The 27550-nt window shown below is 47.6% G+C and overlaps 1 protein-coding gene across 5 annotated transcripts in view; it reads left to right on the top strand.

Moving 5' to 3' along the window:
* Positions 1–27550, top strand: part of RNF157 (ring finger protein 157) — an 81327-nt gene that overhangs the window by 43742 nt on the left and 10035 nt on the right. For 3 of the 5 annotated variants that reach the window (XM_019494310.2, XM_006269228.4, XM_014601858.3), the window contains exons 4-18: positions 589–735; positions 1559–1676; positions 3464–3530; positions 5669–5712; positions 6225–6272; positions 6890–6961; positions 7921–8080; positions 8944–9056; positions 9501–9739; positions 10668–10776; positions 12023–12134; positions 13064–13248; positions 14574–14639; positions 16219–16267; positions 20294–20404. In XM_019494310.2, coding sequence (XP_019349855.1) covers positions 589–735; positions 1559–1676; positions 3464–3530; positions 5669–5712; positions 6225–6272; positions 6890–6961; positions 7921–8080; positions 8944–9056; positions 9501–9739; positions 10668–10776; positions 12023–12134; positions 13064–13248; positions 14574–14639; positions 16219–16267; positions 20294–20404 — 1640 coding nt within the window. The remainder of the gene's footprint in view (positions 1–588; positions 736–1558; positions 1677–3463; positions 3531–5668; positions 5713–6224; positions 6273–6889; positions 6962–7920; positions 8081–8943; positions 9057–9500; positions 9740–10667; positions 10777–12022; positions 12135–13063; positions 13249–14573; positions 14640–16218; positions 16268–20293; positions 20405–27550) is intronic. The other 2 variants (XM_019494312.2, XM_019494313.2) reach the window with 1 other exon arrangement.

The following is a 27550-nucleotide window of genomic DNA, read 5'->3' as shown; positions in this document are numbered from 1 at the left end:
ACAAGAATATGCCAACTCTCATCTCTCCACAGGTCCTTTGCTGAAGTCCCCAGTTGCAATATACTGGGTCCCCTCTGCATGGCTGTGCTCTGGCTTGCAAGACTGCAGCTAGGGGCGGCCCATGAGGTTTCATTCATAGCTCTCTAAACTTTTTGGTTCCTGACTAGAGCTCTCCTTTGAAGTCGATTCTTGCCTTCCTCACTTGCTAAAGAAGCTTCTTCCATGACACTGGTGGGATAGTTCTTCTAGAGGGAAAGCTGGTTTTCATTGGTAGGTGGGGAGGGTTTGTTCACTCCCCTGTCCTTTTGCTATACAGCATTACTATGGGTTATTCCATAGCTCCATCACCATTGTGGTCCTTTGGGTGCTGATGTCTGCAGTTCTTACTGACATCCAGGATTTATTGCCAGACGAGTGTCAGTCCTGCTTGTGGCTCACTGGAGCTCCATCCCTTCTGGCTTTCCCAGTTCTAAAGGGAAGTTTTGCCTCTGAGGGGTCACCTTGAACCCAAGCTTTTCACTGGGGGGGACAGGTTGTTGAATGGGATCTTGGATCCAAGTGAAGTCCTTTTCTCCCTTGCTTTTCCAGGTGTACAGAGGAAGTGAAGACCCCTGGGGAGGAAGTCAGCAAAGCCAAGGTCCGTTACAACGTGGAGTTCACGTTTGACACTGATGCACGGTTGGCCATCACCATCTATTACCAAGCTACTGAAGAATTCCAGAATGGAATAGCAAGGTGAGAAGTCTGGGGAAGGCACAGGCTGGGGTACTTCACCCTTCAACAAGAGAGGATACTCTCACCGATGATGAGCACGGTTTTCCTCCTGCCCTTAGTGGCATGTCTTTCCTCACAGCCACGGCCCTCCCTCAGTCACTGCTGCTCAAAGGAAGACAGAGATGGGTTCTGTATGCTCCTTAGCAGAGGTATCAAGGCCCTGGGATTCAAGGGTTAGGTCTGGTTGGATGGCTTATGTCTGTCATGCCCCTCCTCCAGGAGTCTTGACCAGTCCAGCACATCTGAATCTTTATTTCCCTCCAACAAGGCAAAGAGTCAGGAACTGCCTCGCTCATTTTTCCTTCCACTCCCTCGCAGATGTGAGAAGAAGTTTTCTTCTTCTTCTATCTGTGCTGACGGCACGTGAGGGAAGGGGAGCCATGGACTCAGTTGAAAGTTTTGAAGTTTGAAGGTTTTCCTGAATCGAGGTAGAGGCCATTTAAGCAGGTTGCCCCACTGGGGTAAACTGTTAGCCTTGACAGGCCATCACCCCCTTGCTGTGGGCACAGGTTGCATGTTAATATTTCACTGCCTTGGATGGCTGGTGGGATGTTTGCTAACAGGCCTGAAATAGCTGGTGTACGTCACAGAATCCCCTGGCTCAGCCATCCTGAGTGGGGGCTGACCAAGACTGAAGTCAGACCGAGGCTGTGTATAAAAAAATGAGTGAGGGGTGGCTTCTCTTCCTCTGGTGTTTCAGAGCATGCTCCCTGCTGGGGAGAGCTGATAAACTGAGACAAGGATAGTGAGAATGCAGTGATGTGTCTTCCTCTCTGCTTGGCAGTTACATCCCCAAAGACAACAGCTTGCAGTCGGAGACGGTCCATTATAAGCGAGGGGTATGCCAGCAGTTCTGTTTACCCTCTCACACCGTTGATCCCTCAGAGTGGACAGAAGAGGAGGTAAGCCAAGCCTGGCATGAAGCCATTTGGGAGCAGATTGCCAGCTCTTCTCGGTCAACCCAGCTAGCTAGGGTCCTGCCTGGACCTAACCTGGTGATTCCCATTGGTTTGCATGCACTCTGCTGTGCTCTGGAGCAGCTCCCAGCCCATTCCAGGGAAAGAGAGCGTGCACACAAGTGAATGAGATATGGACAGCAGTGGCACACAGAGAGGAAAGCAAGTCTCAGAAGTCTGAAGGACTGAAGAGGGAGGGATGGCCAAGTGGTTGAGATGTTCAGTAGCATCAGTCAAAATCCACAAGCCACAGTAGGGTCCTGGGGAACCCTTCAGAGCTCCTGAAATTTCAAGAGTTCAGGGGAGCATTTCCAAAAGCCTGGAATGGATCAGGGCTCTCATCCCATTGCACTTGAATAGCTGAAATAGGGGTTGTGCTTTTTTTGGCCGTTGTTTTCAATAGGAAAATTAAAATCTAGTTTTAGAAGCTGCCTTTTCAGCTGCTAACTGATCCAGGGGCTTGGCAACTATGCCATCCTCATTAGATCCACAGTGAGAGAGTCATGTCCAAACAGGGTGGATCAGCAAGAAGTAGCCAGCACGTTTCTGAGCCTATTGCAATGAAGGAATGGGAACCAGCGTGTTCTTCACTGTAGGTTGCACAGTGAAAAATGAGGAAGCTTTAACAAGGCGTGGAACTGAAATTGGCACTTTAAAATATTCCAGGCACCAGCAACCGGAAAGAGTCCAGTGGAGAGTGACAAAAATGATTAGAGGCCTGGGAAGCATGACTTAGGAGGACAGGCTGAAAGAGCTAGGGTTATTCAGTCTGCAGAAGAGAAGACTGAGGGGAGGATTTGATAACAGTCTTCAAATGCCTGAAGGGTGGTTATAAAAAGGATGGAGATCGGCTTTTCGCTGTGCCTGTGGAGGACTGGACTAGCAGCAATGGTCTCAGACTGCAGCAAAGGAAATTTAGGTTGGAAATTCAGAAGAGCTTCCTGATTATGAGGCTGGTTAAGCTTTGGAACAGGCTGCCTAGGTTAAATTTGTTGCATTTGTCCTGGGATAAACCATTTGACCCCAATACAAAGTGCAGTCATTGAGACATCCATGGTCTTGGGATTAATCCTAAAAAGGTTCAGGGGATAGGAAAAACTAACAGTTTATCGTGGAACAGAGCACAGTGCGTCTGACTGATTATCCTGGGATTGCATCATTGAATCAATAGCAGAAAAGCAGCAGTGCATTCAGCCACTCACTAAACCCTAATTAGAACTGTGGTGTGGGATATTTCTGTTCTGAGACAAACACAGGAGCAGCTTGTTCAGGGACAAATGCAATGTCTGTTCCTAGCCCTAAAGAATTTGGGACTCTCCATCCCTGGGAATTTGCAAGAGCAGCTTAGACAGACATTTGCCTAGGATGGTTTAGTCATGGATGATCCTGCCTTGAGGAGGGGGCTGAACTAGATGACTATGTGAGATCCCTTCTAGCCCTGCTTTCCTATGATCCTATGAACTGCAGGTCCTTGAGGAGGGAGCAGTGCCCACTCTGGCGACAGGATTCTGCCTTTCCTGCCCTGCCGTGTCTCGTTGCCCCATGCCGTGACTGACTTGGGGGAATCTGGGTGGTTCCACTCATACCACCAGGCGCGCTGGCACAGATCAGTGTGAAGCTGGAGTCAGTTGACTTGGCTCTGTTGAAATCGATAAAGTAACTTTGAGTTTTGGTAGCAGAGGATCTAGCCTCTTCCTGATGTCTTGTTTTCCTCTCTCTCTGTCTCCTTCCAGCTGGGCTTTGATCTGGACCGGGAGGTGTACCCCATGGTGGTGCATGCTGTGGTGGATGAGGGAGACGGTAGGAGCCTGCCCTTGGGATTAAAAGGAGTTTGTTTTCTTTAAAGGACACTGATAAACTTTAATGATGCCCAGCCCAACTTGTCCTCTGGCTACCTCTGTGTTTCAACAAGGTGCCCTGCTATTTGCCAAGGAGCTTCTAGGTTTCACTCATGTACCTTGTCCCCTCTGCTGCTAAGAGCCAGCCCAGATTTGGAAGGGCAGGTCTGCTTTGTTCCTGCTGCAGAGAGGACATGTAGGCTCATTGTGATCCCTAGGTAACAGGGTCCTCCTCTCCTTCCCAGTTTAGGATGAAATGACATTTCACAATGGTGGTGTTTTTGGCCAAACCAGAAGACCGTGTTTTGGCCATGCTCTTCACTGCTTCATCCAAGCTCACTGCAGTCAGCAAAACCTTCCCTCTAATTCTAATAAACTTTGGGTCAGGCCCATAGCAGCCCAAATCAAAGGAAAAGAAATGTGAAGGTACAGTGGTGTTCAAACTGGGTTCCGTGATAGGTCATCAAGGATTTTGCAAAGAGCCCAGGAGTAATGGCAGAGCAGGTCGGGAGCAGGGCCGCATTAACTCTTTAATGGGCCCTAGGCAAACAAACTTGTGGGCCCCGAGCCAGTCAAGACCCTCCTCCCCACTTTGGTGCTGCCCCCCGTGGGGAGTGGGGTTCAGAGCCACCACTAATAAGCAGCCACCGCAGCAGCGAGGCCAGCGGAGGGGAGGGGAAGGGAAGGGAAGGGAAGGGAAGGGAAGGGAAGGGAGGCAGATGGGGCCATTCATGCCACCGCTGCGGAAGGAAGTTCTAGGGTCCCCCTGCAGCTCAGGTCCCTTGGCATGTGCCTAGTTTGCCTATGTGTTCATCTGGTCCTGGCCAGGAGGCAGCGCACCACCACTGTTGGGCTGGATTGCCTGGCTCCACTTCAGTCTTCAGGTTGGGAGCAGGGTTCCACGGCAGAAGAAGATATACGAAAGGGTTCTGTGACTTTAGAAAATTTAAAAACCAGTAAACCACTGTGTTAGCAGGTGTGTTATCCCAGTGGTGGACTTTGTGGTCCCAACTGAACCTGCCTTGGGCTGTGACTCAGCCTATGAGGTTTTGAACCCCTTCTTCTGTCACTGAAATCAGTAGGCTGTCACCAGGCTTAGCCCTTGGCAGGATTTGGCTCTGTGTGGAGACAGGTGGAATCCGTATCCACGCTGGTGCCCACCTTGTAGTATTCGCTCTGTTGATTCACCACTGTACCACGGTAGCCCCATACCACTGATTCTCATAGTCCTAGCAGAGGAGGCTACCCTTTCTGAGCACAAAGAAATGCAGTTCTCCCACGCTCCAAATGGGGACCCTGTGTCTTGCCCTTTAAATATTTGTCCTCCGCTTTGATAAAGGTCACTCAATAACCTGGTTACACTTTACCAAACCCAGATAAGGCTCTCAGCAGGCATCCAGCCTTCCACTGGGCACATGGATGGTTTCTGGCATGTGGGTACAGCTGTCACTGGGACAGCAGGCCAAGGCCTCACTAGTACAGACAGGAGTGTGCCACGTCTGCCCAGTGTCTGATCATGAGCCCTTTCCCTTATCCCGTGAGGTTCTCACCAGAGTCCCAGGATTTGCTGGCATCTGCCCAGGCTTCTAGGACCCCTTTATTAAAAGGCATTTTTCTGACCCCTAAGAAACACTCTCCTTTGCTTGACATATAAACCTTTAAAGGGCAGTTAGCGTGAGAGGCCAGGAGATGAACGCACCCTGATCTTGTGTCATCTCCCATCTGTAGGAGCGGAGGAGAGATCAGTTATGTCCTCCTGATGATCTTTGGATTATGGGCAGCCTAACGTCTTCTATTAATTGAAAGGCTTGCCACTCTCTGGTCCCATCTGCTTCTCCCACTGCACTTCCCTGCAAGCAATCTCCTTGCCCAGCACAGCTCACTATGGTTCTCCTTGAGGGGAGCTGGGGCAAGGGCCAAAGGTTAGTCTGCACTACAGAGGTTTGCTGGCCTAGCTACTTTGGCCAAAGGGATGACAGCATCATGTCCCTTAGTTGACACAGCTATACCAGTAACCCCCCAAACACGGACATAGCTATGCCAACAGGAGAGGTCATCTTCCCTTCTACCTCTCACCCCTATCCCATTTGTGTCTTGCAGAGCACATCGGCCACTGCCACGTGCTGCTAGCAACATTTGAGAAGGTGAGTTTCCATCCTGCTTCCCTTTGGAGTGAAGTGGCCCATTTAAGCCCAGTCTTTTCAGAGTATATGGGACAGCAGCATGTATGGGGCAAAAGTGCCAAACATGGAAACTGAAAGGAAGCACCCAGTCCCAGAGGGTGCAAGATACCTGACTTTTCCAAGTCACTAACCATCTCCAAGGATGTTGGCTGCTTGTTTGTTTGCCTGAATATTGATCAAGATGCTGTGTATGAGACACTAGTTCTGTCCACAAACTTTGGTCCATTGAACCACACCTAGATCTGCCTTTATGTGATAGATTTCTATGTTACCCATCCATTTTTATATCAATAGGCATGCATGGAGAAGGACCCACCTTGATAGAAGTTCATTTGGTGGATCACTGTGGGCCATTGTGTCCAGGTGCTTCAGTATAGATATTACTGTATACCAGATAAAAGCTCTAATGTTTCCCGAGCTGCCCCTGAGGTTGTTGCTTTGTGCTGACTCTGGGCACCACTTTTTTATTTCAGCATGCAGATGGCAGCATTTGTGTGAAGCCCCTCAAGCAGAAACAAGTGGTGAGTGTGCCTGGGACTATGATTAGCTCGTATTGACACGTTGCTAAGGAAGGGAGGTCCACTGCTCCTTGCTGACAGCTTTGAGCAGAGCTGACCTGGACAAGAACTTGAATCTGTGAGGAACAGTGAGTCTGTTAGGATCATTGGTAGGCTGAGGTACTCTTTCCACAGCATGGAGTTAACAGGCATAGGAAAAATCTCTTCCTTGTGTGGGACAGAGCTTTGGGAGACTGAGGGAGGACTCAAATACTTGGTAGGGAAGAGAGTTTAGGAAAAAGCCTTCCCACATGAGCATTTGAAACAGGCTTGCTTAGAGGCATGCAGCTTACTCTGCACTTAGAATTACTGGGATGGAAGGGACATCAAGGGTCATCTAGTCCAACTCTGCACAAATGAAAGATGTGATATTCCCAAATCATCCCAAATAGCTCCAGACTCTTGGCAGCCTCCAAAGAATATGATTCCACTGCTTCTCTGAGCAGCTTATTGTGGTGTCCTACTTGTTCAGACAATTAGGAAGGTTTTCCTGAGAGTTTATCTAAATCTCCTTTGCTGTCATTTGAATCTATTGCCTTGTGTCCTGTCCTCATGTGCTCTTCCCCTATTGGCATCTCCAGGTGGATGGCGTTAGTTACCTCCTTCAGGAAATCTATGGGATCGAGAACAAATACAACACACAGGACTCCAAGGTAAGGATGATGCTCCCTGGAAATGGAAAGCAGGGAGCAGGGCCTAAAAAAGTCCCTCCTCAGTGCCCTTCTCCTTGATTAGAAATAGAGATGCCTTTCAAACACACAGTCCTTGTGCTAATTCTGTTTGATTTCCTCTTCTCTTCTCACTTAATATAGGAAATGTTTAGTATTCACAGCAGTCAGGGATTTATAGCACAGTGCAAGGGACTTGTGTAGTAGCTTCCCTTACTCGGAGCTGCTATTATGCCTCTGTGGCAGGCTCCAGGTAACTCTGGTGTTCCAGCCTTAGGCTCCCCATACAGTTCTGCCAGTGTCCCTCAATGCTGACTGGCAAGACCAGTTGCAATTCCAGGCCTACCTCATCTCCTCAGCAGTAAAGCTGGCAGTCACTCTCCCCTCAGTCTGATACAATATCAGATGGCTCCTGAATGCAGATAGCAAAGGATGGTTTGACTGTGAGACTAGTCACACCACCAAGAGTAGCAGCAGCCTATAGGAAGAGAGCTTCAAACTCATGTTCCCTAAGGATTGGAATCCAGGTGTCTGGAGGGTAACAAGTCAAAGCACTGGCTTGCTTTTCCACTGGTCTTCCTATCAAATGGCTTATCATGACCAAAAGGGGTAAGTTCATGACTGCTAAGGGTCCTAGATGCTGTGAAACTGGTGCAGGTCTAGACTTGGAGGAAGCTGCACTGGGGGTGGGACCCAAGCACAGCACCTCAGGGACTCCCAGCCTGTTTGGAGAGTAACAGATTACAAGGATAAGGTGAGCTGCCTCCACCCCCATTCTGAACCCCCATGGGCCATTGACCCACTGCAAAACAGGAGTCCTCCAGAGCCCTGCAAGCTTGGGTTGCTATAGCTACTATTCCAAGAGCAACGTGGCAACTCCTGCAATTGGCCCATGGGATGGATATGCCAGCTGTTTCAGACATGTCTTTGCCATTCCTGCCCAGGTTGCTGAGGACGAGGTGAGCGATAACAGCGCAGAATGTGTTGTTTGCCTCTCAGACGTCCGGGACACCTTGATTCTACCCTGCCGGCATCTCTGCCTCTGCAACACGTGTGCGGATACATTGCGTTACCAGGCCAACAACTGCCCCATCTGCAGGCTGCGTAAGACTTGGGGAGTGTATGGTGGAAGGGGACCAAGTCCTAGAGAGGTTGGAGGTCGTTGTCCGAGCAGTCGTACTCTCCAATTTGGGGAAATCAATCTTCCATTTTGCCCCTTAGGTCCAACATGAAAGCCTTTGGCTTCATTTAAACTACTTGGGCGATGACTCAGTATGCAAGGTTGGAGTTGGCTATAACTGGCCTGTTCCTGGGAAACAAAGGCCAGTTGCTCTTAGCTGTTGGTTAGGAACAGAGCTCATTGCAAATTTTGAAATCAAGCAAGGATTCTTGCTGTAGTAGAAATGCTGGTGCCCTGAGATGGGCATCATAATCAAGGACTGAAGATAAAAGGAGCTTTGAACAAAACTCTTTAACATCACTTTTCATCCTTCATCATCCCCCATTTCATTGTGTTGTTTTATTGCAATGCGCAATGAAATATGAGGATGTTGAGGCCTGTGCATAAAATGTCCAGATTAGATTTTTTTTGCAAGTTCTGGGACAAAAAACTTTTGGCTGACCCAAATTCCAAAAGTTCAAAATGTTGAAAATGTCAGTGTTCCCTGCCTGAAAATGGGACCATTCTGAGTGAAAACAGTCATTTTTTTCCCCACCAATGATGCTATAGCTTAGCGTAGAAAAGCTGAAATTTTGCAGGTTTCTCACAAAATTACAATAAAGTGCAAAGCCTTGAATACTTGACAAGTACAGACACCTCCACTTACATCCCCGGGGTTTTGCTTCCTGGAGGCTAGATTAAGTCAAATCAATTCTATGGAAACACCTAAGAATTCTTCTTGGAATCTCCTGTTCTGTTGCGTTAGACATTTATTTTGATTCCTTCCCCCCTCTCCACTGCTTTGCAGCATTTAGAGCCTTGCTTCAGATCCGTGCAATGAGGAAGAAACTCGGCCCCTTGTCTCCCACCAGCTTCAACCCCATCATTGCCTCCCAAACGTCAGACTCAGAGGAACACTCGGTAAGCCTCGACTGGGGAAATTAGAGCTATAATGCGCAGTCACCGTGATGTGAAATGGCTCACAGGTCCCTAACAGGGTGGTAGCACACAGAGGCATATTCCTGTCGCTGATCTAATGGTAATGGCAAGTCTGTCTGATATCCAGGATCAAGGTGCATGGCATGTGGTGGGAAATCCAGGGCTGAGCTAGCAGGGACTAAGGAGTGGATTATTATCATGGCTGCAGGTGCTTTGTGGGGGTGCGCTAGAAATTGGCCCAGACCTTGACTGTTCTTGGCCTCCCTCTAATCAGCTGTGTCAGCTCTGGGCTTTTACAGCAACCCCCGTTTACATTCAAGTCCCCCTCGGGGAGTGCACTGCCTTGCCATTCTCTGCTGACAGCAGAAGGTGTATTGTTGAAAAACGAGGTGTTTGCATGTTCTCTGGCCTGTCTGCTCCCTGCAGTCTTCTGAGAACATCCCTCCTGGATATGAGGTGGTCTCTCTGCTGGAAGCTCTCAATGGGCCCCTCACTCCCTCCCCGGCAGCCCTTCCGCTTCATGTGCTGGGTGATGGTCACGGGTCAGGGATACTGCCTTCCTATGGCAGCGACAGCCACATGCCTCCGATCAGGACGCTGTCCCCCCTTGACCGCCTGTCTGACTGCAGCAGCCAAGGCCTAAAACTCAAGAAGAGTCTGTCAAAGTGAGTATCCTACTGCTGTCCCTCCTGCGAGTTAGCAGTTGCTCTTCCACCTGTCACAGAGGGGTTTCCTCAGGGAGGGTTTGGTCCTTTAGTCCTGGGGCTTCCAAACCTCCAGCGTGTGAGCAAAGACTCCAGGACTGAGCTCATGGCCAGTCCAGTCATGTATCATTGAATGAACTGATGCTCTTCCCATGGGTGCCTATGGGGACCTTTCCATTGACTCCAGCCATATCTGAGTCAGGCCATAGGACCTCTTCTGAGCAGATATGTTGTCCCTGTCCTTTCTTAACTGCTTGTTCCTGCCAAACATACCTTGTCCCCTGTCTCTCACCACGCTGCCTGGTATGTCCTCAGGGATGTACTGATGGTCCAGAGGAACACTTGGCACTAGGAAGAAAAGCTACAGTGGATGCTCTTGACAAAGGGCAGGGATTTGCCAAAGGGCCAGGGGTGCACTAGGCACCCTCATCTCCCAGTTGGGTTTGGTGGGAGTGGATCAGAAGCCCACTGGCTTCAAAGAAGCACTCTGGATTTATATTGGTGTCAATGTGGCTAGATTTTTGGTCCAGATGGCAGAGCAGATGGAGAATGCAGAAAATGGGGCAAAAACAGAGAGAGTAGTTTTGCTGGTCTACTTAAATATCTGGGGCAGGGGACGGGTTGCCTTTCCATTTGGTCTGGCTCCAAGGTTGTCCCAGTCACTTGACATGGGCCTGAGCTACAAAGGCTTTAACACACTTTCCCCATGACCAGAGTAGTCCTTCCTCATAAAGGCCGCTATTTCTGGCTGATGGAGGCGGGGGGCGGTCTGTAACGGGTTTCTGTCGGGCTCCAGCCAGCATATTTTCGGTGTGGCATGCACTGGTTAAATCATGGGGAAATTCTTTAAATTAACAGGGGTGTCTTTTTTGTTTTCCCTCCTTCATAGGTCGATATCCCAGAATTCCTCTGTCCTGCATGAGGAAGAGGATGAAAAGTCCTGCAGTGAGTCGGAGATCAGGATTTCCAGGAGGAAGTCTCCTCTTCAGCATGAGGAGGTGATCATTTCAAAGGGTTTTGCTTCTACCTCAGGCCTGGCCTTCTGCTGAGGCTTTATAAATCTGGCACTGTGCAGTTTTAGGTGTTTGTCCCACTGTGATTCCATGTAAAATAGGCTCTGCTTATAAGTCAGGGATGGGGGGGGTTTGTTTTTCCCCCTAGTGAGATCTGTGACCCAGGCTAGGTTCTCTTCTTCCTGTGCATCACCACCTGCACTGGGAGTCTTCAGAACCAATGCTGTCCTTCCAAAGTTACCCCTACATATCTCTGTTGTCTTCACGGGGGCTGAGATGATGTCGCAGAGGGCATCATTGGAAGATGATGCCCAGGTGACCTTGCGGGTAGGATTTAGAGAATATTTCTCTGGCTGGCAAAGTCAGGGAAGGACATTGCTTGCTGTCCTGGGGTCTTGTTGGCTCTGCAGGGCTGAGAGCATCAAAAGGGAGCAAAATCTGAGTAGATTGGACCTCAAATATTTATGCAAGGCAGCTCTGCTAAGTAGGAAGGTGCTGATTTTTTTAGCACAGTCCCTTCAAAGGAGAAGACATGCATTGGTCCTACTCAGAGCCCCTGCTATTTAATAGTAATCAGTAATCCTGTCACATTGGTCGGTATCCATCCATTATGTGGGTTGGGCAACTGTGGTACAAAGAGAAGAGACTTTCATAAGGTCACACAGCAACTCAGTGAAACAGCTGGGATTTCACTCCACAGTTCCTGCTTCTCAGGCCTGTTCTCCCATGCAGACAATACCCTTGAATGGATGAAGTTCTGGGGTGGCGTCTGCTGGTGGGAAATGGTCCCATACATGGCCTCCTAGCTTGAGGATCACTCATGGATAAGTTCCTACTCTCCAATGCACTTTAAAATCTAGGGTATTAAATCTACATCAGTTCATTATTAACTGGATGCTGTTGCCGTCTGACCGTCCTTTGGTGTGCATACCATGAAAATTCCCCTGATAATTGATGCACTGATTGACAGTTTGATCAACGAGTCCAGTGGTAAAATGGCAGACTTAAAAAGTCTTTCCCCCTTGGAGACCTCTCCCTGGGGAACGTGTATGTTATCAGGACATTGTGAGGACACTCATTTTACTTTATGGTCCAGAAACGTAGGACCTCCCTCTCCAGGGCTTCCAATTCAGAACCTGCCCAGGACAGTGCAGTGCATGGAAAAGCCACCATGACTGGCCCTCGAGGGACTTGTTTTCCTCTGAGTCCAATGTGTTCATTCTCCTTCCAGGAATGCGGTGTGACCCCGGACAGTGAGAACTTCACCTTGTCCTCCTCAGGAGCAATAGACCAGTCTTCATGTACAGGAACCCCACTCTCCTCTACCATCTCCTCCCCGGAAGGTATGTTGGGTTGGAAGGGACATGGAAAATTACTGTGGTCACATGTCCTGATGGTAGCACCTAGTGAATACATGGCACCTCACAAGATGAACTAGATGACAAAGTTCTCGTGTCTAATCCTGCTCACTGCTCTCCTTAGTTATGGATGTGATACATGGGAAGTTTGGCCTGAATTAGGTAAGTAGGATTTGAGTTGCTACATGCTGATATAATGATAATATGATAATGATATGCTACATGCTGATATAATGATAATATAATATCAAGATAATATGATAGAATGGTGATATGATAATATAATGATAAAACCCCAGTATTTGTAGGTATCATAGACTCCTGTTCCACTTATTAGGGGGCCTGTCTGATACTATTTCAACCAACCTCAAGTCCGTGAAAAGCCATTAACTCAAAACGTGGATGGATTGTCCTTCTCTTTGCTGCTTTTTGTGACTTAATCATAAGACTGATATGATGTGTTACTAAAATATATGTATTAATGGCTTTTCAGTGATTTGAACAGGGTAGAGTAGGATTGTGCTTGGGTGTCTATTCAGTGGAATAGGATTTGGCCTGAAATCTAGAGGGGATTATTATGGTTGCCTGACTTGACATCCTGAAGAACCCAGGACAGAGCCCCTTACCCAGGGATCCCTGAATCAAGCCCAGGAGTTAGAGACTTGATGCAGAGATTGAATGCAGCCACAGCTTGTTCCTCAGAAGGTCACATAGACTCTTTGTGTTTGAAGAGGAATTCCCTCCTCTGTAGCCTCTGGGCCACAGGGCATGGAGATGAAAGGTTCCAGCCTGTAGGCATCAGCACCAGGCTTCAGAAGCCCTGTCGCACACTGTTCCTTGCAGTCCAGCCCTGCCCAAACTGTTCTGCTGTCTCTAATGCCACCCTGCATTCTCCCCTCTTTCTTTCTACCTAGATCCTGTCAGCAGCAGCCTGGCCCAGTCCATCATGTCCATGGCTTCCTCCCAAAGTCAGCACTCCCAGCTCAGCACCGATACTGTGTCTTCCATGTCAGGCTCCTACATTGCTCCTGGCACAGAGGAAGAGGGGGATATGCTCCCATCCCCTGCTGCTGCCAGTGGGATACCTTCAGAAGGAGAGGTAGGTCAAGCAAGACATGTCAGCTCCTTAAGATGATCCTCTTTTGGGACCAGCAAGAAATTCCCCCTATAGCCCAATATTTTGGGGGAAGGATGGGGATTGGTTTGTAAGCAAGAATGCAGCTACATCAGCAGCCTCTGGCATTGATCGCTGTCCTAAGCAGGCTGTCAGATTAAACAGCTGAGTTGTGTAGAAGCCAGGCAATTCCTTTATGCACATGGAACAGAACCAGGCACTTTCCTGTGTTTCTACTGGGATTCTGCTTTAAGACATGGGGTAGAATTTTTAGAAGTCCCCAAGTGACCTGGCAGCCCCAGGCCCCATCTGCAAAAATAGATTTTGGGGCTGATGTTGCACTGACTTTCTGAAAATGGAGTCTTCAGTCTCTCAGGCTTTTCAGCCACTGCTGGCCTGATTCCCACCTTGGAGTGGTTACACCTATGCTCCATGATTTAGAGAGTTAATGTCCTTGGAGCATACTTATCTTGTGCACTGAAGCACGTGGTTGTAGTTTCAGGTTAGAGGGGTTAAGGTTTAACATGTTAAAACTGTCTGCATTCATAGTGATAGGTAGAAATCAACATTTCTGGTGGGAGATCCCTTTCTTTCTTTCCTCCCCTTTCCTCTCTCCCTTGCTTTCCTTTGTAACAGTCAGGCGCAATGCATATATAGGTGAGAGAAGATGGGAACAATGTTTGGCAGTGTGGCCCAGTGAGTAGGGTACTAGGATGGGGGTCAGGAAACCAGGATCCTGTCACTGCTCTGTTGAGTGATGTTGGACAAATCACTGCAGTGCTTTGTGCCTTTGTTTTCCTTCCTCTCCAACCCTTTCTCTGTCTTGCCCATTTAGATAGTGAGCTCTTCAAGGGCAGAGAACGTTTCACTTCTTTATATGTACAGCACCTTGCACAATGGACCACTGACTTCAGTTTTGACCTCTAGGTGTTACTCTAATATAAATCAGCCTTTATTTGGGTTACACAGGCATTTGTCTTTGTAATATTACATTCATAATTATAACAGCATATGGTAATTTCTTTTCATTTTTTTTTGCTCAAGGAACATTGAGCTCTGGTTTTCTTGACATCCATATTTTTTAACGTAAACATACAGCACCAAATCATGGAAATAGGTCACTTAACAAGCCTTCCTTCATTTGCGGGAAATTGCTTCTTTCTGAGAGACAGCATGAATCCTACCAGGGTCTGCATTCCCAGCTAGATAGGAGTGGTCACTGATGGCGGACAGCGTTAGCTTCCACATCCCATTGACGCGTGGCACAGCCAGGAAGTAAAGACATCTGCTTTCTTTTGTCCTCTCTGCAGTCGACTCCTGTGGAATCTCCAGATACAAACTTTGTCAGTATCCCCACGGAGGAGCGAGATGCAGAGGTAAAACACTACATTCAAAGGAAGCAAACTGCCATCTACCTGATCAATGTGCCATGTCTTTGTAATATGCTGGATTTCTGTGCGAGATTGCGTCTCCTACTAATGGCTGGGCCCACAGAGTAGAAGACCAGGCAGCTGTGACCCATGCGGCATGTCTTCCTCACAGAATTAACATGGGAGATGGGCACCAAGGTCTGAGTTCCTGGGTTAGCCTGGCCTGGGTGTGAGCAGCCACACCATAGAGCTCTACCCAAGTTACTATATATTCACTGGAACAGCATTTACCCAGATGTGGTGCTTAGACTTCTGGGACATGTCTCACGGACCTCTGTGCTGCATTAAGTGGAGCCACTCTGGTGGGTTCCCGATTCATTGTGGGAGAGCTGGTTTGTCCTTCTGTGCCCCTGGTTTGAAGGCCTTAGAAGCCCATCAGCATTCACGTGGTTTAACCCTGCAGGGTTCTAGTGGCTGGGTTACCAGCCCAGGTAAAAGTTACACCTGAGCTCAAACCAGCCAGGCCATTAACCTGGGTTGAAAGCACCACTTCACATGGGTGAAAAGTTTTTGTGCGCGGAGGTTGACAGCTGTGCCAGAGCCCAGGCTAGCTCTGTAGTAAAGGCCCGCCCATGTGGCTCCATGTAGGTGATCAGAGGCTAATGGTTCTTAATGTGTCTTCCTGGACTGGAGAGCTTATGGCAGAAAGCCTTCGAGGGGGAGATGAAAGAGAATTGCCAGGAATTTAATTGGTGTAGGGTATGCATTGCCCAAGAAATTGCTGGGATAATGCAAAGCTCAGGGCATAGATGCTCAGAGAAGGACACAAACAATTCAGCCCTACCACTGTTCCCATTAGCATTGAACCCCTTTGCAACCCACCAGGTCTCCCGTGTGGAGCAGGAATGTGCTAGGTATAGCAGTGAAGGAATCTGTGCTGAGGCATCTCTGAATTGCACCAATGCAGTCCAGCAGACACCAGGCACATTCCCCTTACAAAGTACAGTCATTTCTCATCAGTTGTCCCCAGCTCAACAAAGCTCTTAAGCTCACACTAACATTGACATGAAACATGTGCTTAATTGCTTTGTGTCAGCAGCCAAATCTTTCTGAACTCAGAGGCTGGCTCCAGTGATTTGTAAAACAAAATGGTTCAAATGGGATAGAAAGGGAAAGGTATCAGGTCATCCCTTAAATTCTTGTTTCTCTGAGGCCTACTGAGGTGATGGAAAATCCCCCATTGAGCTTCATGGGAGCAGGATTTGGCCCAAAGACAGATCCTGTCACTAGTATGCCTCAGCCTTAAAACCTTGATAGGACACTGCCCTTTTGGCTCTTCAGAGTCTGGTTTAAACTCAGCTCTGAGTTTAAACCCACGGTACATGCCAAGCCCATATTCAGTGGGCAGGGGCCTGAGTATGACTTCTGGTGTCCAGGGGAGCTAGGTAAGGGTAGAGGAAAGGATGCTATCGTGTCCAGGATGCCTCTGGACAGGAGGCTGAACGTGTTTGAAAGGCAAAGGTTCTGCACCTTGGACAGAGAGTCCTTTGCTGTTAGCATTCACAGCCTGTCTTCTGTGTCACAGGGGAATGATGTCATGGAGGAAGAGGATGCATCTCCCACTCAGGAAGACGGTAACAGATATGGGCCATTCCTCCCTTCCCTTCTCATTTTGTTCTGTTTCATCAGTAGGGGCCAGACTGTACACTCAGGGCACTGGGCATTATCGGAGAAGGGGAGTTGGCTTTCCCAGGAATGCTGTCTTGCTGGAGCGGGGTGTCTTCTGTTCTATAACAATGGAGAGGGGTGGTGTAGAGCTAGGAGGGAAGTGTGAACATGGGCACTTGGTGGGGAGTCAAAAAGAGATGAATGGCCTTGACTTTCTGTGATGAATTAGTGGAAGCAAGTCCCTGGGTGTGGAGACTCAGGCTATGAGGTCCATCATGGAGGCACAGGATGAGCTTCCATCTGCAAAATAGACTATGTGGACACAGTAGTCTTCAACACCCTGAGTTTTCCCTCTTCTTTCTCCTTACACTCCCCTGATGGTTATTTTGAGCTGTGGTGCAGTTCACCTGGTTCTTAGAAGGCAGCAGAAATTAGAGATGGATCTGAGACAAAGAACTGAGGGCCAAGAACATCTTGCAGATGAAGGATCTCCTGCACTGAGGGTTTGGTTCATGTCCCTCTAGAGCAGAAACTAAAATGTCCCCTTCACCCCACTGCCAACTCTGTATGGGCTGATTACTTTCTCTAGTGGGTGCATGAGACATGGTCACGTTTGGAGTGAGATTGCAGCACAGGAGAAAAAACACGTGGCGTGGAGTCACAGCAGGTCCAACCTGCTCCTCCCCTGCCTGCTTGTGCCTGCTTACCAGGCAGTGCCAGCTCTAATGGCAAAAGCTGGGGTCAGGCAGAAAGAAGAGAACTAGCAGATGAGCAGAGGAGTGTCATGAACTCTGGAAAACACAGTGATGTTCGCTGTAGGCTGCACACAGCCTGAGAACTGCAGCTTGGTGTGCTCAGGCAGCTCCGAAATATTGCTTCCTGGGACCCTGCGCAGAAGGGGGCTCCTTAGAGTCTTTCTGAATTGAAATCCACTCCCATCCAGAAGACCAGCATGAGACCTAGGTACCGGGCAAGCCCTCAAAATAAAGGAGCAGGCCTCAATTGACCCTCTGTACTGGGTGAAATTCTTCTCCACCCTTCTAGCAAAACAATAACTGGGCCCAGTGCAGCTTTATATGCTTCAGTGGCATTCAGCACATTTTGGGGTGTTTCATCCCAACTTCCTTTAGTGGCCACCGCTATAAGGAGCAAGGAGTTGGCTGAAGCATCCAATGTTCTGGAGGTGTCCTAAGAGACCAGCTATAGCCAGAAAAGACCTGGGCCACCCTGCCCCAGAAACCATCCTCATGGGTCAGCAGACATCCTCTCTCCCTTTTCCTCCCACTTTCCTCCCTCCTCTACCTCAGGCCATAGCTTTATGCTTTAGCGCTGGCTGCACGGGTAGAGATCCCGTGGGCGTGCATGCTTACCTCATACGCAGCCCTCCGAGCAGCCAAACCAACGCACCTCCCTTTGTCAAGAGAGGTCCATGTTGGAAATCCCTATGTCGCCATTGGAACTGGGGATTGGACGGTCTCTGAAGAGAGGTTCCTTGACTCGTACTACATCTGCAGTATGTCAGGATTTTACAGTCCTTTTTTTTTAATCCTTATTTTTATTTAAGGGAGGCATTTTCAAAGAAACGACTCTGAGCCGTCAGTTCCCAACGAAAATCCCTCTTGTTTGTGGCTTTGAAAATCTTTCCTGCCAATGTGGTTGTCTGCATTGGGTCTTTTCTTTCTTTTTTCCTTTAGTCAGGGGACACAAAACTATCCCCTTGATTTGTTTCATTTTCCATAGTGCGCTTTAGTGAGTCAGCAGACTTACGTTTTGGATTTCTCTGCCCTCTGAAAAAAAAAAAGGTGCTGAAAAGGATGACTTAGTCCAATGCCTCAGTCTGTTCCCATTGAACTCAATGGCCAAACTTCCACTGATTTCATTGGGATAGTTAATGAGGCACAGACGGCCACCTTTTTTCCTCCCTTTCCATGTTTGCCTGTCTCTGGTTAACAAAAACCTAACACCCCCCCAAATGAAGTTGGAAAAAATATTTTCCCCCGGTGATGTGGTATTGCCAAGCATGAATAATAATGGATCCTGAGCTCCACTGTTTGTTTCTTTGTCATAAAATCCTGCTAACTTGCCCTGATGACAAGGAGGCTTGTTATAAGTTGCTGAAACTTGAGGGTCAGCAAATAAAGAAACGTGGTTGTAAAGCCATCAGAGATTTGGCTCCACAAAATGCTTTTATTCATTCATGCTAATAATTGTAGCTTAGTTGAATGATAATCCGGTCACTTCAGACACCAGTCAATAAGTTGGCTATGAAAATTTTCCACTTTAGGGACAAAAGAGCTGATGTCCTTCTTATTTAGAAAACTGTTGGATGTGTTTACACTGCAATTCAGAGTAGAAGCAATATACAGTGTGTCTGTAGTGCTCCCACAGTGCTTCTGAGAGTGTGACTGAGCTCATCCCTCTGCCTACCCGTACCTCCTTTGCATATGCCAGAGCTGGACGTGAGGCAGGGAAGTCATCCTGAGCGGTGCCCGTCATCTCTGCTCTCCGTGTCTGTCTCCTGAGTGCCTGAGGTTGGAAGCAGAGGAGAATGCTGTCAGGGTGACTTCACTATCTCACTTCCAGCTTTGATGTGTGTGGAGGGGGATCTGGGGTGGCTTGGGGCAGGGTCTCTCCTCAATGTCCTTGGCAGCTCTGTAGAAGCTTGTTAGACCTATCCATAGTCATGCTAGTACAGAGGTTTGTGCAAGTTTAGAGAGTGTGTAGAGCTAGTTGCGGTGTCTCTACATTTCACTATGTTGTGTAGTGTAGACATACCCCTAAAAGTTAATGGAGATGCACCCACTGACTTCTCTGCTTTGGATGGGTCTCCAGCATGAGTGTGAATTGGGAACATCTGTTGTAAGTTGACTTCTGTGTGCTTAAGAATAGGTCAAAGGGCATTTATAGACATGCTCTGGGAGGTACGGGGGGGTCAGGGGGGCTTTAATTAGGACAGTTCTGAGAGCCGCTCTAATTAAAGTACCCAGAGCGTCACACGTATCAGTATCCCCATGTTGAAAGATAGTGGTATGGGTGCTTTTGGTTAAAGCGCCCCCACCACCATTTGTCAGTGCGGGGATGCTGATGCCCGTGACTCTGGAGTCTGCTGGAATGCAGTAATTACTGCGCTCCAGCAGACTCGATTAATTGAGTCTGCTCCGGTGTGTTGTAATAACAGTGCATCCAGGCAGCCTCTCTGCATGTGTATAGGTGCCCAAAGAGACAAGGATCAAATCCAGATCCACTTGGTCATTCTTACCTTGTAAGAATGAATTTTACTTGCCACTAAAAAAACAAAAAATTGAGTAGCATTTGGCAATGCTTGACTGTAGGTTATTGTGTCAGCTTAGTTAGGTTTGCCACTTCTACCCAGCACCGTCTTGGCACTTTGCAGCTCTGTACTGCAAAGTGAGGGGTGGTGGCTGGCACTGTGCCTCCTTCAAAAGGTGGCAGTTGACTATCTGTTCTTCCAATGAGCAAAGCAAGAACTGGTGAGATTCTGCTATTCTTTTATTTTCCAAAGCCACGTACCCCTGTCATAAATCCCTCAGATACAAACCAGAGGCAACCTGATGCATGGACAAGGGGTAATCCTATTAGCTGCTTTCTTTAGCTTTTCCAACCTACTCTTTTCTCTGCCTTTTTCTTTTTTTACCTGCGTATGTATTGCTCTTCTGGGTAATTGTCTGAAGTACCTTCCTGTGTTCCATGGCCCTCCTCAGTGATGGAAAAGTCACAGCTCAAGAAAAGAGACAGTTGGAAAAAACAGAGTAGGATGGCATGAAACACACACGCACGCAGCAATGATCTGACTCCTTATTGTCCACTCTTTACCCACTCAGTTACCGTTGTTATTTTTAGATACATAATTTTTCTATATTTTTGTCTCTTCCATGTATAACTTTTATTTTAAAAGGGAAAAAAAATAAATCAAAGTGGGAACCCTCCCCCAAAACCCAGTCGCCTCTCTAACTGCGTTAACTCCGTTACAGGCCAGAGGACAGGCGCTTACCTAGGTATGGAGTGTGACAATAACAATGACATTGGCATCGCAAGCGTGAAAGCTCTGGACAATAAGCTGTGCTCTGAGGCCTGCTTACCTGGTGAGTGGCAGTCTGCTGAACATGAACTTGGGCTGGGGGTGTGACTTCCACTCTCCCCCACTTCCACCCTCCCTGCTTTTGAACCTCCATCACTTGCCCCACAGCGGCCTGGACAACAGATGCGAGCGTCACTAGGAGCAGAGGGTCACCAGAAAACAGGCAAAAGGTGTTTAGCTCCAGTGTTCAAAGCAGCCCCCACAGAAGCACCGTCTGGCCTCAGGGCTACCAGGGCAGAGCAGAGCAGGAGAGCAGGGCTCAGACTTGTTACAGAGGGTGGTGACTGAAAATGAATGATTTACCTCTTTGAGCCAGTGTGTCCAGTAGATCTTATCCCTTTTTGCTTGCTATGTGAACCCTTCACCAAAATCAGCTGCCTCCTCATGAGCAGAGCAAGCTACAGACCTGTCAGGCCAAGGGACAGAATAGAGAGTTGTGTCTGTAGCCCAGTATGTCTTAGTGGGTCAGATCTGGATGGAGCGGATGATCAGGGGCCTCCATTTCCTCACCGTTTCAAAACCTTCTGTGTTATGTCCATAGGAAAAAGGGTTCAAAAAGCTACTTTGGGATATATTGCAGGATCGAACTCTTTGGAGGCAGAGTGGAAAAAGGGTCTGAGGGAGCCTTTGCTTTTCTTCATGTCTAGTCAGTGTTGGTTGAGCATGAGGGAGGAACAAAGCTCTCGTGGTGGGTTGTCCTACCTACAGAGCTTTCCTAGTGTATAAAGGAGAGTTACGGAGATTGGTTTTTGTTATTGGCCAGGATTGTATTAGAGTCCTCTTGCCTACCAAGAGCCAACATATTGCAACACCCCAGCTTCCAGCACAGTTAGAAAAAAGATCTGAGCTTGTATCAGGGCAGGAATCAGCCATTTCCACATTTCTGAACCATGCCACGGTCCTGCAAGTTGGAATGTGGTTCAAACATGATGCAGTCTTGTATGCGATCTGATGTAAACCATGTTCCAACTCAAAGTGGTCTGCTGTGATGTTCCTAGTTCTCCTGTCAACACAGTGGCTTTGGGTAGTCTAGAGAGCCCTTGAGCTGAAGCAGTAGGTCTGCAGGTGTACGTTAGAACGTAGGCTTCATTTAGGCAGGCTTGGAAATGCAGGACTGGATGTCCTGCTGATGTAACCCTGCATAACTCTCTCAACTCCGGCAGAGCTAGACACTGAATCTCATCAGCAAAGCATTTGGCTTGCACAGTTTGCCACACCCAGTAGCCTTCAGACTTTGCCAAGGAAGAGAGAATGAAATTATACCAGGCCTCCTCCCACTTAAAGAAAAACAGTAGCCACTTGGCAACTTCATGGCACAACTAGGAGCCTAAGTGTCTCCATTTTTTTGATGTAAGCATCAGTGTTTCATAAAGCACCAACTACAAGACAGCTGTTAGCGGTGGGATAGTCTAGTCATTGCTGCTTTTAATACTCCAGCCAGCCACCCTAGTGACCCACCCCTCTTTCCTGTTCTTTCTTTCTTTCTCCATTTCTTCTCTCCACATTTCTTTTAACCAACTATGGGTCTCTTTCTCTCTCTGTCTTTCTTTCCTCTGTTGAGTTTGTTTTCACTGGACACCATCTGCGTGAAAGTTCATGTTCACTCTGTGCCAACACAGTTTTCTCAACCCATGCTTGTGTCCTCTCCATGCCCCGGGTTGCTGAATGGTCACAAATGGATCAATGAGCCGTTTGTGCGTCAGGCTGGGAGTGGGCTTGAGGACCGAAGGATCAGGACTGCCGCATGCTCTTTCCTGTTTGTGGGGGTGGCTTCCTTAGGTCAAGCCGAGGGCCAGGCAGAGTTCTTAGTTTGGCACGAGTGCAAAGAGTAAGAGGGTTTGATCCCTGCAGTGGCTCAAATTGAAAACTTGATGCCAATGGGCTGATTTTGGCTCGATAGCAGTACATTTGTGGCCATGCTTAAAGCAACCCCTGCACCCCACTGCTACCTATTCCCTTTCTGCAGAATCAGTGGCAGACTCTGGAGCTGTAGACCCAGCAGCTCCTTGAGGGCTCTAGGCCTGAGCTATTTGAAAACCCTCCCTTTTGTCTTCCAAGGGCTCTGGTTTTCATAATGGTTTTGGGGGTTAGGGGGAATCCTTTCTTATCCCTCCGCTCCCAAAACGATGCTAATGCTTCTTCCACTACCTCCTCTCCTTTCACAGCCGTCCTGTTTTGGTGTAATTTATTCCACTTGGGGAAATTTATGAAGAGGTTGAGATGATACTGGCTCTTGCTGTGGAAGTGCAGCCAAGGGAATTTCCCTTTTCATGTTTTTCTTGCAGCAGCAGCTGGTATAAAACATCCACAAAGCAAATCAGACTCAAGGTTTCAGCCATGCAGGCTGTGTGTCTACCTATCCACAACTATATAAAAACCCAGAGCCACAGGCCTCCAAGCGCCATGGTTTTTTAATCATAGGAGTGGGTCCATTTCAATGTTCAATGATCAGGTTGTTTTAAACCTCCCTGCAGTGGTTATACCTTTCCTTAATCAGAGGCTTTATTAATAAGTCAGCCCCATTGTGGCAGATAAGGAAGGTGCAAAGGGCCATGTTCTGCCCAGTTCTAGATGTAGAGCCACTGCTTTCAGTGGTGTTGCCTCACATGCACATTCGTGCTGCCCCTGAGTTCATAGCTCTTGGTCAGCCTAACGGTGCAAACGAAGGGAATGTCTCAGGATCCCACGTGGAATAAAACAAGTGTTTAATGGGTCTGGTGTGTTTCCAGCCTCTGGCCAGCAGTTGTCTGGTATCTTTGCTGCTTCTGAGCTCTTATAGTAAAGCTGTCTTCAACCTTGTGCATGATGCAGAGTGCAGCATGGGTCTCCTAGCCATGCTCTGGGCTTGCGGTATCTGAATTCAAGCCCATCTTGTGCTTTAGAGTAGGATATGCTTTATTTACCTTGGTTTGCCGGGACAGGGAAGCACCTACACAAAGCAAAATGAAGCACAGCACCTCCAGGCTGCCTATCCATGGACACGCTGAGTCCCCGCTGCTTTCCACAGGCCATACGCTGTCTATGGAACCCGTAGCGGCAGCAGCTCTCTGCATGACCCGATCTTCTTTACAGTGTCTGCGTGCAGCCCGCGCCCCACTTCTTCCTCCACTCGGGTGAATCCATTCCTGCTCTGTAAGGGTCTTTATGGAAGCCAGCTAGTTTACTATGGGATGGGTGGTGGTTTATATTCCACAATCAGTCATTTATTCCCTCCTCTCTCTCCTTATTTATGTGTTGCTTTGTAGACTTCTTCTCAAAAGCACTCCCAGAGTGAATAGTCAGCTCAGAAAATCAACTCTGAGGCTTGGTGCAGTGAATGGGAACCCAGATAACTAGAGACGAGTAAAGAATACTGGAATGAAAGTTGGGTCAGGCCAGGGAAAGGAAATTTATATGACAGATCATGAAGTACATGATACACGTTGAAGTAGTGGGAGGACAAGTCATGGTTAGACCTAGAGTTTGACTTAGTCCCCGCTGCAGCAACAAGAAGACTCCTATTGATGGCTGTGACTGTTCAGTCAAGCCCTTATTGAAAAAAAGTTGGGAAATCATCCAAGAAGGGGAGGAAACATGCAGTAGAGTGAAGAGGCCGGATCCTCAGCTGTTGTTGATCTGCTTACCTCCACTGACATCAGTATGTCCCAAGCTGAGAATCTGGCCCATACGTGTTCGTGTCTAGCCTGATGCACTCTTCTTGAAGAAGAGGGGTGGAGAATGAGAGGAACGTCTTGTTTCTTTATGGCTTGCGGTATGTATTCCTTGTAATGCCTCTCCTGTTGTGAGATGCCATTGCCACACCTCAAGCTGCTTTTTCTGTGGGTATGTCTGCTTCTGTGGGTCTCTGCTACTACAGCAATGCCAACCTAGCTATGGGCACAGACAGACATTCATTTGAACTGCTCCAGATGCCTGAACATTACAAATTTGGCATGCTTCAGTGCTGTGCAGATGCATCTCCCCCACCCCTCCCTGGAAGTACTTAAAAAAGGGACACAGAGGCAGGAGAGCATTAATTGGCTGTCTGGTGTCTGCCCCGCTATTCCCCTGAGGAGGGGAATGGGGCATTGTGGGATGCTGGAGGGTGTAAATGTTTTGGGAAGTGCTTCAGAGATGTTTGCAGGGGTAATTTTAAAGCCCTGCAGCTTTTTGAAGCACTTTTTCAGGCATGAATTTTGGCTATTTGGAGCACTTCAAACAGCATGCATGTCTGTGGCCTATGTAAGCCAAAGCATTCTTCTGTCGGTGTCACTGGGACCAAACCCAGAGGTTTGCTGACCTAGCTTCATCAGCATAGGGGTATGTTCTTTGCCAGACATAATTAGGTTGGTAAAGTTTTGTAGTGTGGACCTAGCTTCTCTAGCTCATGCCACTGCAGCAGAAGCATAGCTGTACAGTTAATCTTGCTGCGTCAGCTGTCTCAAGTTCACTTGCTTTGCAAAAAACCAGATCTGAAAGATAGTTCAGTCAACAAATGCTCCATGTTTTTCTTTTCTTTTTTTTTTTAAATGGGTTTACATCTTGCAAAGTTTGAATGCCACATGCACATATAAAAATCTAGAGGTCCTGGGTAGCTATCTACAGCAAACTGTGTGTATGGCAGGACAGCCTGTCTGTTCAAAAGGTGAGCAAATCTGCACGCTTCCCCTGCCCACCTAAAGCTCCCACATACCACCTAATGTGCAAGAGAATAAAGTGATTTCAGGAAACTTGTGTGGGCCACTCTGATAACATCAAACTAACATAGCGGACTGAAAGTGCTGACTACATTGCTTTTGAGCTGCCTGAGGCTCTGTTCGTGACCATTGTAGGCTTTGTGATTAAAAAAAAAAAAAAAAAAAGTGTGGGGTTTTCACAAGAAATCAAGAGCTTTCCACTTCAGGCATCTCATGCTTGCATAAGTTCCTCTCAGTTCTTACAAATTTAGATCTTTACCCAAGCAGAGCTACAGAGCGTGCAAGACTGACATGGCTTTTTTTAAATAGCATCAAATATTTTTTTTTTATTTCAAAAGGGGGGTGGACCCAGTGCTTTTTTTTCTGCTGAATTTTTGCTGAATCTTTGGCCAGATTTGTCACAATAAACCACAACCTTTTCTATGACAAGTGACTCCCCTTGTGAATGAGATCTCAAAGCACAGTCACTCCTTTCATTTCCATGATGATGTCTCTTTAGTTTTGAATCAAGTAAGAGCATCCTTGGAAAAGGCAGAAGGCAGAGAAGGTAGGTGCAGTGGAATATAGTGTGTATTTCTTTTTTGAACTTGTAGGGGAACAAGGTTTAAACAAACACAATGAGATTATTCTGAGCATGTAGATGATCCGTAGTCGGGCAAGAGTCTTGGTTTTAGTGATGCAAACTGCGGGATTCTGAGCCTACTTCAAATGGTTACATTTTATTGTGGCCTCTCTTCCAAGAACTAGTTAATCCAAAGCCTTTTGAAGTTAGTAGGATGATTCCTACTGACTTCATTGTGTTTTGAATCAGGCCCTAAATATTTTCTTACAAGTTGGGGGGAGAAATGTATGGACATCTCTCCCGAGGACAGCCTATTCCTCTGTATCAAGCCTCCCTGTGGGATATCGCCTTCTGTTCTTTCCAAGGACCCTTCTAAATAATCCAGGTCTCTGCATACAGGCACCTTAGCAATAACATGAGTTATGCTTTTAGTAAATTGTCTAGTCTTGTTAATTGTCCATCACCATTGGGATCATTTATTTGCCAGCTCTTTAGCTGATGAAAAACCTATTGAAATTAAAGAATCTGTTTCTGCCTGATGAAATAATATTTTGTATAAAAGCTGGTTCTAGCTGTATGCCATAGCAAGATATTTAGGGTAGGTCTTCACTGCAGAATTAACTCGGGTGATAAGCACCTGTGCTTGAGCACCAGAGTTAGCTGAGCCCGGATGAGAGCTGTGTCCCAATAGGAACTTACCTGTGTGTGGCATTTCCCATAATCCTTTGGGCTACAGTAAGCCGAGTCACTATGAATCCTTTTTCTGTCGATTGCAGGAGAGCTTGCCTGTCCTTCAGGCCTTGCAGGGAGGGGAATTGTGGGAAGGCATTGGAGGGCTATCAGCAAATAAAGTGGCAGATTAACAGCCTGAAGGGAAGCAGAACCTGAGCTCAGTTTCTATAATACATTGTACAAACAATCCAGTCTAGGAGCACTTGACTGCCTGGCCTTTATTAAGGTCTGGAAGAACTACCGTATATTCTTGCATATGACATGCCCCCCAATAAGAGACGTGGCTTGTTTTTGAAAGGCAGAATGAAGAAAAAACGATCTTGCCTTGAAAATACTGGTAAGTAGCAGTAAGTAACTGTGTAGCAGCTTCTGCAGCATGAGCCTCTGCTGGGAAGAGGGTAAAAGAGAAAGGGTCCACAGTCAGCAGCTGGGGAGTCCCAGGTGCTTCTGGTTTTTCTCCCTGGCCATACATGCAACTTTACTTTTGCTTTCTCCTGGGCAGAGGCTGGAACTCCTATTACCATATTTTCTTACTTACATTGCACACCCCAATTTCCAGCAGCTGAATGCGGGAGAGGTCCATTTTGTATGCGAGAAGATATGGTAGGCTGCCACAAACTGGTTAACTTCAGCCTGCCATTCCCATGCTCTTCACGTAGCTTTTGTTGGATGAATTTTGCTTATAAAATAACTAGCGATCCTCCTCTTCTCCACTGTGGTCTGGCTGGGTGTGCTATGGTAGGCTGAAACTGTGCATTTGCTTCCTGGCTTCTAAAGTGCCAACCCAACAAAGCCCTAAAATACCAGCTAAGTCCCATTGTAGTCACTGGGGACTTAAGCACATGCTGTGTTTAAGCATGTGCTGAAATGCTTTGCTGAATCGTGGCCCCAAACCCCAGTGCTGCTTCTTAAGTAGCTGTTCTTCACAGCATTCGCCATGTGCAGTCCAGTCCTTAGATGCTGTAAAAGCAAGGTAGGAGCATATGTGAAGCACCATGATAAATGGGGCGGGTGATAAGCATGCAGCTGCAGGATTATCTAGCCCCACTTCTCAGCTGTAGATTCACTTTGGATCCATATTTTATCCTGGAGACACAAAACTTGAAAAATAGAGACCTCTTTCATGGAAAACCCAAAGCCCCTTTAATTGAGTCAGATTTGATCTTTGCTGTCATCAAGG

Source organism: Alligator mississippiensis, chromosome 8 (genome assembly GCF_030867095.1).
Source record: "Alligator mississippiensis isolate rAllMis1 chromosome 8, rAllMis1, whole genome shotgun sequence".
In the NCBI taxonomy this organism is placed as follows: domain Eukaryota; kingdom Metazoa; phylum Chordata; order Crocodylia; family Alligatoridae; genus Alligator; species Alligator mississippiensis.
The sequence above is the reverse complement of the archived record's forward strand: the minus strand, read 5'-3'. Positions and strand labels throughout refer to the sequence as shown.